The sequence below is a fragment of the Myotis lucifugus genome, unplaced genomic scaffold (genome assembly GCF_000147115.1).
Source record: "Myotis lucifugus unplaced genomic scaffold, Myoluc2.0 scaffold_458, whole genome shotgun sequence".
Lineage (NCBI taxonomy): Eukaryota > Metazoa > Chordata > Mammalia > Chiroptera > Vespertilionidae > Myotis > Myotis lucifugus.
In genome coordinates this window covers 444,984-456,820 of record NW_005871506.1, presented here as the reverse complement: position 1 = coordinate 456,820, position 11,837 = coordinate 444,984, and the positions used below count along the sequence as shown (strand labels likewise).

The 11,837-nt window shown below is 44.3% G+C and overlaps 2 protein-coding genes across 2 annotated transcripts in view; one reads left to right on the top strand and one right to left on the bottom strand.

Moving 5' to 3' along the window:
* The window catches only part of ACSM3 (acyl-CoA synthetase medium chain family member 3), a 58,025-nt gene extending 57,857 nt beyond the window's left edge, over positions 1-168 (bottom strand). The window contains exon 1 of the mRNA XM_023744382.1: positions 36-168. The gene's annotated coding sequence lies outside the window, so the exon portion shown is untranslated. The remainder of the gene's footprint in view (positions 1-35) is intronic.
* THUMPD1 (THUMP domain containing 1) overlaps positions 1-10,428 on the top strand; it is a 20,649-nt gene extending 10,221 nt beyond the window's left edge. The window contains 6 exon segments of the mRNA XM_006109808.3: positions 4-60; positions 62-121; positions 1,364-1,538; positions 2,451-2,699; positions 6,648-7,089; positions 9,843-10,428. Coding sequence (XP_006109870.2) covers positions 4-60; positions 62-121; positions 1,364-1,538; positions 2,451-2,699; positions 6,648-7,066 — 960 coding nt within the window. The 3' untranslated portion in view covers positions 7,067-7,089; positions 9,843-10,428.
* The last annotated feature ends 1,409 nt before the right edge of the window (positions 10,429-11,837 follow it).

Here is an 11,837-nt window from a genome sequence, read left to right as displayed (position 1 = left end):
CAGCTGGAGCCCGGGCTGCAGGGCGTGCTCATTACCTGCAACATGAACGAGCGCAAGTGCGGTGGAGGAAGCCTACAGCCTGCTCAACGAGTATGGCGACGACCTGTATGGGCCGGAGAAGGTAGGGCCTGCGCCGGGGCTATCGCTAGGCTTTCGGCCGAGGAAGGCCGCCCGCCTTCAGACGCATGCGCGGGCCCTGCGCCTACGCGGGAGGGGCGTGGCCTCTGACGGGAGTCCCGCCCCCTCGCGTGGTCGGGTCGCGGAGCGGGTGGAGTCGGGCGGGAAGTGCTGCCGTCCTGCATTTGCTTCCGGTTGTTAAGCGGCGGCCCCTACCTATAGGCTGCTCCCTGCGGCCCAGGCTTGTGTTTCTGGGTTTCTCAGAGACATTTACTCCTCACGACCGCCCTGTGAGTCCTGTTGAGGAGGACCCGAGGGTTACGTAGGCGATGGAGGTGGCCACGGTCCCAGGAAGTTCGCCGCACGCACGGTTTGCCACGTGGTGCCGCTGTCTGAGCACCTTGGCTGCAGCAATGTCTGTCCTCAGTAGTAGCTCTGAAATAGTGGGTTTAGTATTCGTGCTAGTTATTTCTCAAATGCATGTAGAAACACATTTTCAAAGTAAGAACTCTTCCACCAGTAGCACTTCAAATGTAATTGCCCCGTCGCAGTTTGCAAGTCATATTCTTGGCTTAGATCCGGACTAACACATGTATGGACACACCCCAAGAGTTCAATGAAGGGGGCTGGTCCCTGGGGGCTCGGGCTGGACACGGCATGTCATTTTATTCTGCTGACTTAGATGACAAAGAATAATGGTAGCACTTTTTAAGGGTGACTAAAAAGTTGCTTATGTCCATAAACTACCTCCTGGTGTAGGGTAAAGGCCCCAAAAATGTGTACACTTACTAGTGCCCGCTTGGCAACTCCATTGATGGGGCGGAGGACTGGGCAGGCAGTGCTGTCCTTTCTACACTGGCACCGAGAGCAAGTGCCTGGGATTGTTTCCTGTTCCTCATTAGAACACGAATAACCGTTTTCAATTCCACAAGGACATGGTCTCGTCTCACCCAAGGGAGAGTGTCATTAGGCACGAAGGTGTCTAGGGATGGGATGAAGGGCCACCCTGGAGTGGTTGATCTGGTGAGCATCTTTCTCTCTGTCCCTGACTGTTACCGTGTTTTTGGAAACATTTTCAAATGAGAAGCACCACAATCCTCATTTTGGAGGAAGTGAGGTCTCAGTATCATAATGAAAAGGTTTGTCAATATTGAGCTGTCTGCCACTGGGGGTTTCACATAAGCCGTTTATTACCGCTTTTCACGTGAGCTGTGACGGCATCTCTGCTCATCTGTTTTATGTAAAGTTTACAGACCAGGACCAGCCGCCCTCAGGAGGCGAGGGAGAGGACGACGATGCGGAGGCCGCCTTGAAGAAAGAAGTTGGTGACATTAAAGCGTCTACGGAGATGCGGCTGAGAAGGTTCCAGTCAGTGGAGAGCGGCGCGAACAATGTGGTCTTCATCAGGACACTGGGGATAGGTGTGTCTGGCCACTACGCCTTTCGATGCCTGATCCTGTACTGCCTGGCCATCTCCCTCTCACAGAACACCGGCTCCCTCACCCGGTCTCAGCACCAGGCATATAGAAGGCAGAACAGGGTGGGGGACACAGCCTTGGCTCAGGAGTAGAAACTTGGGTTTGCCACTTCCTTTGCATGTCACTTTGGGTAAAACAAGTACACGCTCTGTCTACAAGGGGCAGCCGCCACCCAGCTCCAGCCCATCTGGAATGGCTTCAGGCTTTAGGGGAAGTGGTCCTGGTAGGGCCACATCTTCTGATTTTTCAAAAGAAGTTGGAAATCTGGAGAAGTTTCTAATTTAAAAGTATTGAAAGCACTGAGCAGCCCCATCCGATTTGTATATTATTAGGATGTAACCTAAGGACTACCGCTTGACCTTGTGCAGGTCATGGTCTGGGGCTCCTCTAAGGTCTGAGATCTAGATTTATGTACAAACTTAGCTTCTGGATTAATTACATCTTTTTAAGTGATTTGCAGATTCTTGTTTTGTTTTTGTAAAAAACTGCTATTTAATGTTTGTTACTTAGATAGTTGCCATTTTTATAGGAAAACAACAGTGTGGTTTTATCATTGAGTAAGTCAGATATAAAAATGTAGCTTCGCTGTCTTCGTGAACAGTTGTTTTTGGTAAAAGTAATGCTGAAGAGTTAAAATACTAGATATGGTATTGATACGTAGTAGGCATTGAAGAAATACTAGTTGGAAAGCATGGTTGGTTAGACTTATTTAAAATTCATTATGATCACTTCTTATACTCTATTGTCAATTTATGTCACTGACAATGAAAATTCATTTTAGAGAGAAGAGGCTTTAAAATGTCTGAAAACTTAGATTCTCAACTTGTCTGTTCCGTGCTGCTTTTTCCCTTGTAGAACCTGAGAAACTGGTACATCATATTCTCCAGGATATGTACAAAACCAAGAAGAAGAAGACCCGGGTTATTCTACGAATGTTACCCATCTCAGGCACATGCAAGGCTTTCTTAGAAGATATGAAAAAATATGCAGAAACTTTTTTGGAACCCTGGTTTAAAGCTCCAAATAAAGGGACATTTCAGATTGTATATAAAGCTCGAAATAACAGTCATGTGAATAGAGAAGAAGTTATCAAAGAATTGGCAGGTATATTTCTCTTAGTGATTTTACATTGGTGTGCAAGGTAATTCTTGTTCTTGTTTGTACGAATTAATTTTAGGAAACTCCACTCTGTTTTCCAAAGTGATTGCACCAATTTACATTCCCACCAATAGTGCTCCCTTTTCTCCACATTTTCAACAGCTCTTGTTGTTTATTGATTTATTGATGATCCTGACAGGTGTGAGGTGATATCTAATTGTGGTGTGATTTGCATCTCTCTGATGATTAGTGACATTGAGCATCTTTTCATGTGTCTATTGGCCATCTGTGTGTAGTCTTTGGAGAAGTATCTACTCAGGTCTTCTGCCCACTTTTTTTTTTTTTTTAATATATTTTTATTGATTTCAGAGAAAGAAGAGAGAGAGAGAAACATCAATAATGAGAGAGAATCATTGATTGGCTGCCTCCTGCACACCCCACACTGGGGATCAAGTCCGAAACCCAGGCATGGGCCGTGACTGGGAATCAAACTGTGACCATCTAGTTCATAAGTTGACCCTCAACCACTGAGCCATGCTGGCTGGCCCCACTTTTTAATTGGGTTGTTTGTTTTTCTGGTGTTGAATTGTCTGAGTTCTTTATAAATTTTGATATTAATCCCTTATTGGACATGTCATTGCTGATTATGCGCTCCCATTCTGTAGATTGTCTGTTTTGCTGTACAAAAATTTTTTAGTTTACTGTAGTCCCATTTGTTTATTTTTTCTTTGTTTCCCTTGTCCAAGAAGAGGTGTCAGAAGAATATCGCTACGAGAAACACCTGAGATGTTACTCCTATGTGTTCTTCTAGGGGTTTTATGGTTTTGAGACTTTAAGTTTTTAATCCATTTTGAGTTTATGTTTACGTATGATGTAAGAAGGTGGCCTAGTTTCTTTCTTTCTTTTTTTTTTGCACGTATCCATCCGGTTTTTCCAGCACCATTTATTGAATAGACTGTTTTTGTCCCATTGTACATTCTTGCTTCCTTTTTCAAAGATTAATTGACTGGATACGGGTGGGTTTATCTCTGGGCTCTCTCTGATTCCATGATCTATGTGTCTGTTTTTATGCCTGTGCCATGCTGTATTGATTTCGATGGCTTTGTAGTATAGTTTGATATTAGGTAGTGTGATACTTCCCACTTTGTCTTCTTTTTTCAAGATATCTGTCGCTGTCCTGGTCCATGTGGCTTAGTTGGTTGTAGTGTGGTCCCATGCACCAAAGGGTTGTGGGTTCACTTCCTGGTCAGGGCACATATCCAGGTTGTGGGTTTGATTCCCAGTCAGGGCGCATATGGGAGGCAGCTGATCGATGTTTCTTTGTCACATCTATCTTTCTCTTTCTCTCTCCCTACCACTCTCTCATTAAAATCAGCTAAAAAAATAAATAAAAGATTTCTGTCACTATTTGGGTCTTTTGTGTTTCCATATAAATTTTTGGATTATTTGTTCTAGTTCTGTGAAACATACCATTGGAATTTTGATAGGAATTGTGTTGAATCTATAGATTGCACAGTATGTTTCTATTTACTAGTATCTTCTTTGATTTCTTTCTTTAATGTTTTATAATTTTCTGTAACCTCCTCTGTTAAATTTATCCCTAGAGCCCTGGCTGGTGTGGCTCAGTTGGTTGGATAGTCATTCCGTGCAATAGAAGGTCATGGAGTTGATTCCCAGTCAGGCCACATACCTAGGTTGCGGGTTCAACCCCCAGTTGGGGAAGAACAGGAAGCAGCTGATTGATGTATGTCTCTCACAGCCATGGTTCTCTCTCTCTCTCTCTCTCTCTCCCCCCCCCCCTCCCCCTCTCTCCCTCTCTCCCTTCCTCCCTTCCACCTCTCTATTCCTCTCTCCCTCCTTCTCTGGAATCTATATATATAAAAGCCTAAGTGACCGTTCGACCATCCGACTGGTAGCTATGATGTGCATTGACCACCAGGGGGCAGATGCTCAATGCAGTAGCTGCCAAGCTGTGGTGACTTGGCAGCTGTGGTTCTTGGGTTACACACCCAGAACCAGAGAGGAGGGAGCCCGATTCTAGGGTGCGCCACCCAAGAACCGCCCATTCACAATCTGGGACCCCTCAGGGGATGTCCGAAAGCCAGTTTCAGCCCAATCCCCTCAGGCCAGGCCGAGGGACCCCACCAGTGCACAAATTTGTGCACCAGGCCTCTAATCAATAAAATAAAATAAATTTATTTCTAGGTATCTTTTATGCAGTTGTAAATGGATATGTTTTTTAATTTTCCTTTCTGATAGTTCATTATCTTTATATACAAAAGCCTAAGCAACTGTTACAATTGGAACGACTGGTCGACCAGTCGCTATGACGAGCACTGACCACCAAGGGGAAAATGCACAATGCAGGAGCTGCCCCCTGGTGGACAGTGCACTCCCACAGCCAATCTCCTGTGGCCGGCCATCCTCCCCTGGTCCCTCCCCCCGGCCAGCAGGCCCCAATCCCCCTATCGGGACTGGGCGAGATGGTCCTGATGGGCCGGCCAGGCCTAGGAACCCCACCTGTGCATGAATTCATGCACCGGGCCTCTAGTTGTCATATAAAAATGCAACTGATTTTTGGATGTTTATTGTGTATCCTGCTACTTACTGAATTCATATATCAGTTCTAGTAGTTTTTTTGTGTGGAATAGGTAGGGCTTTCTATATACAATATCGTGTCATCTGCAAATAATAACAGTTTTACTTATTCCTATCCAATTTAGATGCCTTTTATTTCTTCTTGTCGGATCACTGTGGCTAGGACTTCTAGTATTACGTTGTTTTTCCCTATTGAGTATGATGTTGGCTGTGGGTTTGTTATATGTGGCCTTAGAGATATGTTGCCTCTGTTCCCACTTTGCTGAGAGTTTTTATCATAAATGGGTGCTGGATTTTGTCAAATGCTTTTCTTGCATCTATTGACATAAAGGATTGCCCTATGACCCAGTGATTCCACTTCTGAAAATATGTCCAAAGAAGACCAAAACACTAATTCGAAAGAATATATGCATTACCATGTTCATTGCAGCATTATTTACAATAGGCAAGATATGGAAGCAAACCAAGTGCTCATCAATAGACAAGTGTATAAAAAAAAACCTATGGTACATCTACATAATACACAAGGAGTACTACTTGGCCATAAAAAAGAAAAAAAACTTACCTTTTGCAACAGCATGGATGAATCTAGAGGGTATTATGCTAAGTGAAAAAAGTCAGAGAAAGACAAATACCGTATCATTTCACTTATGTGGAATCAAGAACAATAAATCGAAAGAGACTCAGGTACAGAGAACAGAACGGCTGATAGAGGGGAGATGGTTGGAGGACTGGGTGAAAAGGTGAAGGGATTAAGAAGTACAGATTGGTAGTTAAAGAATAGTCACCGTGCTGTACAGTACCACATAAGGAATATAGTCAGCAGTATAATTATGAATGGGGTCAGGGGGGTACTTGAAATATCGGTGGGGGTTGGGGGGACCACTCCATAAATTATGTGTTTGTCAAACCACTATACTGTTCTTCTGAAACTAATACAGAATAATGTAAACTATAATTGAAAAAAATAAGTTTTAAAAATAAGTTTTTAAAGGTTTAAGGCTTACATTTTTTAGTGTAGAGCAAATATATTAAAATGTCTTTAAAATAATATCAAACCTAACTGATTTCAGTATGTTGGATATGAGTTTTTCTGATAGTTAGATATTAAGTCTTTTCCAAACCAAGATTGAATTTTTCTTTGGAAAATAAGTATTCTTATTAAATGTCTCAGGGTTTCATTTGCATTTATTTTTTGAAAGAGGTCAGGGTATGTAACTGAGGCCTGTGTGGAAGAGTGCTCTTGTATGTGCTTTGGTTTAACAAGTCCCAGGCAGAGAGATGAAAGAATGTTTTTGTATCCTTGAAGCGTCACAGTACCCTCTCAGCCTAAGTTTTTCTCTCTTTTTTCTACAGGAATAGTAGGAAGCCTCAACTCAGAAAACAAAGTGGATCTTACCAACCCACAGTACACAGTGGTAGTGGAAATCATCAAGGCTGTGTGCTGCCTGAGTGTGGTGAAAGATTACGTGTTGTTCAGGAAGTATAATCTCCAGGAGGTGGCCAAGAGCGCTCAGGACCCGAGGCCGCTCGACCCCAAGCAGGCAGCCCAAGCAGGAAATGGGGAAGAAGCTAAATTGGAAGCTGGTGACAGATCAAATCAAAATGACCCAGCAGACGGAAAAAATAGCCAGCAGGCACCGGAGAATAGTGAGGAGCAGGGGCAAGCAAAACCGGTATCTGAGACACAGGTGGCACACGAGGAAGGAGCTAAACCTGAACTTGCACGTCAAGTCACAGAAGGATCTGAGTCAAGTGAAAATGACCTCTTATAGGGAAAAAAGTCTTGATGTTGGAGGTGAGTTTCTCTACTGGGATTCTGTGAGCTGTTGCTGGGGTTCCATATAAAATTGCTACTGAAAATGTTGTTTTTGAACTTCCGCGCTCACAGTAATGAGCAGTGACGGAGCCGCCCTGCTGACAGTTCCTTAGAGACTGTGTCCGCCTGCATGGCAGAGTGCAGTGGGCCCGCCACGGGGTTGAGCTGGACCCTGTGGGTGATTGGCGAGCACTGTTCACAGAGGGAGTGTGGTAGGAGTGTGACATTGGCCACTCCCTCCTGACTACCTGCCCCAGCACTGCCCACTGACTGACTGATGGGGGCGAACCTCGAGGGAAATGTTCATTCTTAGGGAGGAATTGTGTGCTGCAACTCAGTTGTCTCCTGATACTTTGTTGTAAACTGCAAAACCATGGGTCAAAAAGGTTAGAAGTGAATTGTTTTGTGAAGTTTTTGAACTTTTTGTGATTTCTTGTTTAGCTGTTACGCCCGTTTCGTATTTTATTAAAAATAAAATTTTTTGTTTATTACAAACAAATCTGATTGTCCGGTGCAGCCATTTTTGAAGGCAAGGTGTGAGGTAGAAGAGGACTCTGCTAGGCATAGAACACAGACATTTCTGATCAGGTTAGTGAGGAAGAATTATAGCCTTTGGAGTTACTTGAGTATATTAGTGCGACAAGGGACAGAAAGAAATTCTTTCTTTACAGTGAAAGCTACTTTCTAATGGTTTTATATGGACGTATAATCCAAGCTGTCCTATTCCAGTGTATATCATCTGGAATGCAACCTATAAACCTAGATTTTGGTCCAGCAGTTGCAACTAAATCATAGCCATTTGATAAGTAAAAGTGTTGATTATTTTAAATGATTTTTGGAATATCAAAATAGTAAAGATTTTTTGTTTAAAAAATCACATTCAGTGAAAAAGTTTAGGAAGCAAATTATCTAGTAGCAGAACTTATTCCACAAAATAAAGTCTCACATAGTTGGTAAGAATCTAATAAAACCAACATTGAAATGCTAGGGCAAGAAGTTCAAGAAATTGAAAAGATTTTACTCCAGTTTAATAAATTGACTTATATATCACATGATGCTAAAAAGTTTTCTTTTGTCATTAACTGCAAAGTAGCAATTTATCTGGGTTGATGAGTCAACAGATTCCAAGAATATTTTTTAATTTACTTTTAATTTTTCAACAGTTGGCATTCAATATTTTATTAGTTTCAGGTATACAGCATAGTGGTTAGACATTCATACAACTATGATGAATATTTGACATGGTGCAGCATTTGCAAGATTTGTAAACGATGATGAATCAAGAAAACTTTCTGCTGCTAGATGCCTTCCAAAACAAAGGCCAGTATAAATGTAATGGGCCTTCATATCTGAAAAGCAGAGGTCTGTCATCTGTACTCCTGGTGCCCATCAGTGATTGGCTTCATGACACATTTTGCCTCATTTAAAAAAAAAAATGTAATGTTGATGTTGCAGCACACTGCTCTCTCCACAGAGAGGTGCTGATATAAAACATGAGATGAAAGTTTTGGATAATGCTACAACATGGTTACTTTAGTAAAGACTTCATTTATGCAAGGATATGTTTTTTAAAGCCCCAAACTAAAACCTGAACAAAGAGCATATGACTCTTTGGAGGTGAATGACCAGAGTACAGACAAGAAAATACTGGGCCAGGTTTTGCTGAATGCTTTGAAGATGAATGGTTAAGAGATATTTCTCATTGCATGAACAAACAAATATGTTTCTGCAAGGTCTTAGAGAAAAGATTTTTTCTTAAAAGTGACAAGATTCTTAGATTAAAAAGAAATGGACTCTGGAACAACCACTTGGGTTTGAGAGTGAAGAAAGTAACAAGGTCAAGCCCCTAACTCTCCTGGAAGAACTGCTAAACCAAATTGAATAGCGTTTTCCCTCCTTTGCCTAACACTTGTGTATGGCTGGGAGAGGAACCCCTTTCTGAGTCTCAGCCTGAGATTTTGTCTGGGAAAGAAAATGAACTGCATCCTACTCCGACACTGGATTTCTGTGACAGAGTACCCTTCAGTTTAGTGCTCTCAAATGCAGATCATGGGGGTTCCCTTAATTTGAATGTTTTTTTCAAGGGTTCCTCCAGGGCAAAACTGAAAAAAGCCGGAAGAGGCAGACACCAAAGTGGGTTGCGAAATTAAGAATATTAAGGGGCTGTGAAGTTAGCTTTGGAGATTTAAATTTAAAAATATTTGGAAATGCCCAGCCAGTGTAGATCAGTAGTTGAGCATCGACCCATGAACCAGGGTCCTCCCTCCTCCCGGCCCCCAACCCTGTTTGATTGCCAGTCAGGGCACATGCCCAGGTTGCAGGCTCGATCAGCAGTAGGGGCCATGCAGGAGGCAGCCGATCGATGTCTCTCATCAATGTTTCTATCTCTATCCCTCTCCCTCTCTCTCTAAAATCAATAAAAACATTTTTTAAAAAAGTTTGGAAGTTTTACAAATGGAAGTCTTCCCTCACCAATGGCTATGTTTGTTTAGGGACTAGTGAGCATGGGTTGGCAAACGACACTAGAAGATTTGGATGGGCAAGGGGAATAGACAGGGCTGCTAATGCAGGTGAGGCTGGGACTTCCCTTCCTGGAATGTCAGCTTCTAATAGGTTGAAGTCAACTTGAAAGGATGAGAAGAGCATTCAAAGTATCATTTTGGGGAACAGGATAGGATTCTGGTGCCTTCATCAGACTTGCTCCAAGTCAAAGATTATTTTTATTTCAACAGTGCAAGACTCTGGGACTTGGAATTAAATGGCCATACCTGCACCTGTGGAGCTGGGTTCCTTTCATTTCGTGAAAGCTGCTGCTACAGGAAGATTCGGGTGTAGTCGTTTGTTTTACTCCCCAGTGTGTTTGTTTACGTTCAGCAGACCTGGGTGACCAGAGCTGACCTCCCAGCTGTAAAGGGCTGTGTTCTGTCGGAATCTGAGTTCATCCAGTAAAAGACTCATTTTCAAGGTTACCAACTTTATTTTCACTGACGTGAGCATGTTATTCTATAAGTGACGAGGTTCCGGGTTAGAATTGAATGCTTTCTTTAAGTTTTTCTTTTTAAAAAATTATGTCAGTTTAAAAAAGTACACAGCAGTGTTGTGGTCCAGTAAACTTGTTTTGCTCTATGGAGAAACAAGCATTAAACTTGCTACTTTCCAACATGTTTCTCTAAACTTAAACATGATTTCTGAATGTTATTCTTACTTGTATTGCTTTTGGTTTTACTTGTGCTGATTTTGGTACAGCCAAATACCAAGCTTGTTTTTTTATAGTTCCTGATATTTTTAGAAAAAATCAAAATAAAATTGTTCCATAAAGATTGGTCTGTACTTTTTTTCTCTTTCTGCCTCTTAATACAGTGGGGCCTTGACTTACGAGTGTCCCGACTAACGAGTTTTTCGAGATACGAGCCATCTCTCGACTGATTTTTTGCTTTGAGTTGCGAGCTAAAATTCGGGTTATGAGCCAGCTTCAGATACCCCACCGCTAGTTAGCGCAGCGAACGTCACAGTGAACGCCACAACATCAGCCCAGCATCACGTGTCTCACTCACTTTTTGATTTGACATACGAGTAATTTGAGTTACGAGCTCCGTCACGGAACGAATTAAACTCGTAAGTCAAGGCCCCACTGTAAATCTCTTGTTTTCTAATAGACATATCACAAAAGATGTTTATATGTCAAATTATCCTAATATATAAAAAGCCTGGGGCCATCACGACCGAAGCAACTGGACTGATGACAACAGCAGGCTGTGTGGGCCAACCAGGCCGGTGGGGGGTGAGGGGGGCAGTTAGGGGTGACCAGGTTGGCAGAGGGGGGCAGTTGGGGGCAACCAGACCAGCGGGAGGGGGCAGTGGGGGTGACCAGGCCGGCAGGGGGGGCAGTTAGGGGTGATCAGGCAGGTTGGTGAGCAGTTAGGAGCCAGCAGTCCCGGATTGTGAGAGGGATGTCCAACTGCCAATTTAGGCCCAACTGGGCCTAAACCGGAAGTCGGACATCTCCCGAGGGGACCCGGATTGGAGAGGGTGCAGGCTGGGCTGAGGGGAGCCCCCCTGCCCACTCCCATGCATGGATTTCATGCACCGGGCCTCTAGTATTTTATATCTCTACTAGAGGCCCGGTGCACAAAAATTTGTGCACTGGGAGGGGGGGGGAGGGGGACCTCAGCCCGGCCTGTGCCCTCTTGCTGTCTGGGACCCCTCAGGAGATAACGACCTGCTGACTTAGGCCTGCTCCTGGGTGGCAGAGGGCAGGCCCAATCCCTAGGTGCAGCCCCTGGTCGGGCTCAGAGCAGGGCTGATTGGGGAGTTGGGGCGCCGCCCCCTGTCATGCACAGAGCAGGGCAGATTGGGAGGTTGCGATGCCACCCTCAGTCACACTCAGGGTAGGGCTGATTGGGGGGTTGGGGCACCGCCCCCTATTACACTCAAGGCAGGGTCGATGGGGAGGTTGCGGCGCCATCCCCTGTGACGCACAGAGCAGGGCCAATCAGGGGGTTGGGCGCTGCCCCCTGTCACGCACAGAGCAGGGCCCATCAGGGGGTTGAGGAGCTCCCCCCTGTCACAGAGCAGGGCCAATAGGGGAGTTAAGGCACCGCCCCCTGTCACACACAGCAGGGCGGATCAGGGGGTTGGGGCGCCGCCACTGTCACACTCAGGCAGGGCCAATGGGGACGTTATGGCTCTACCCCATCACACACAGAGCAGGGCCCCGTGTGTGTGGG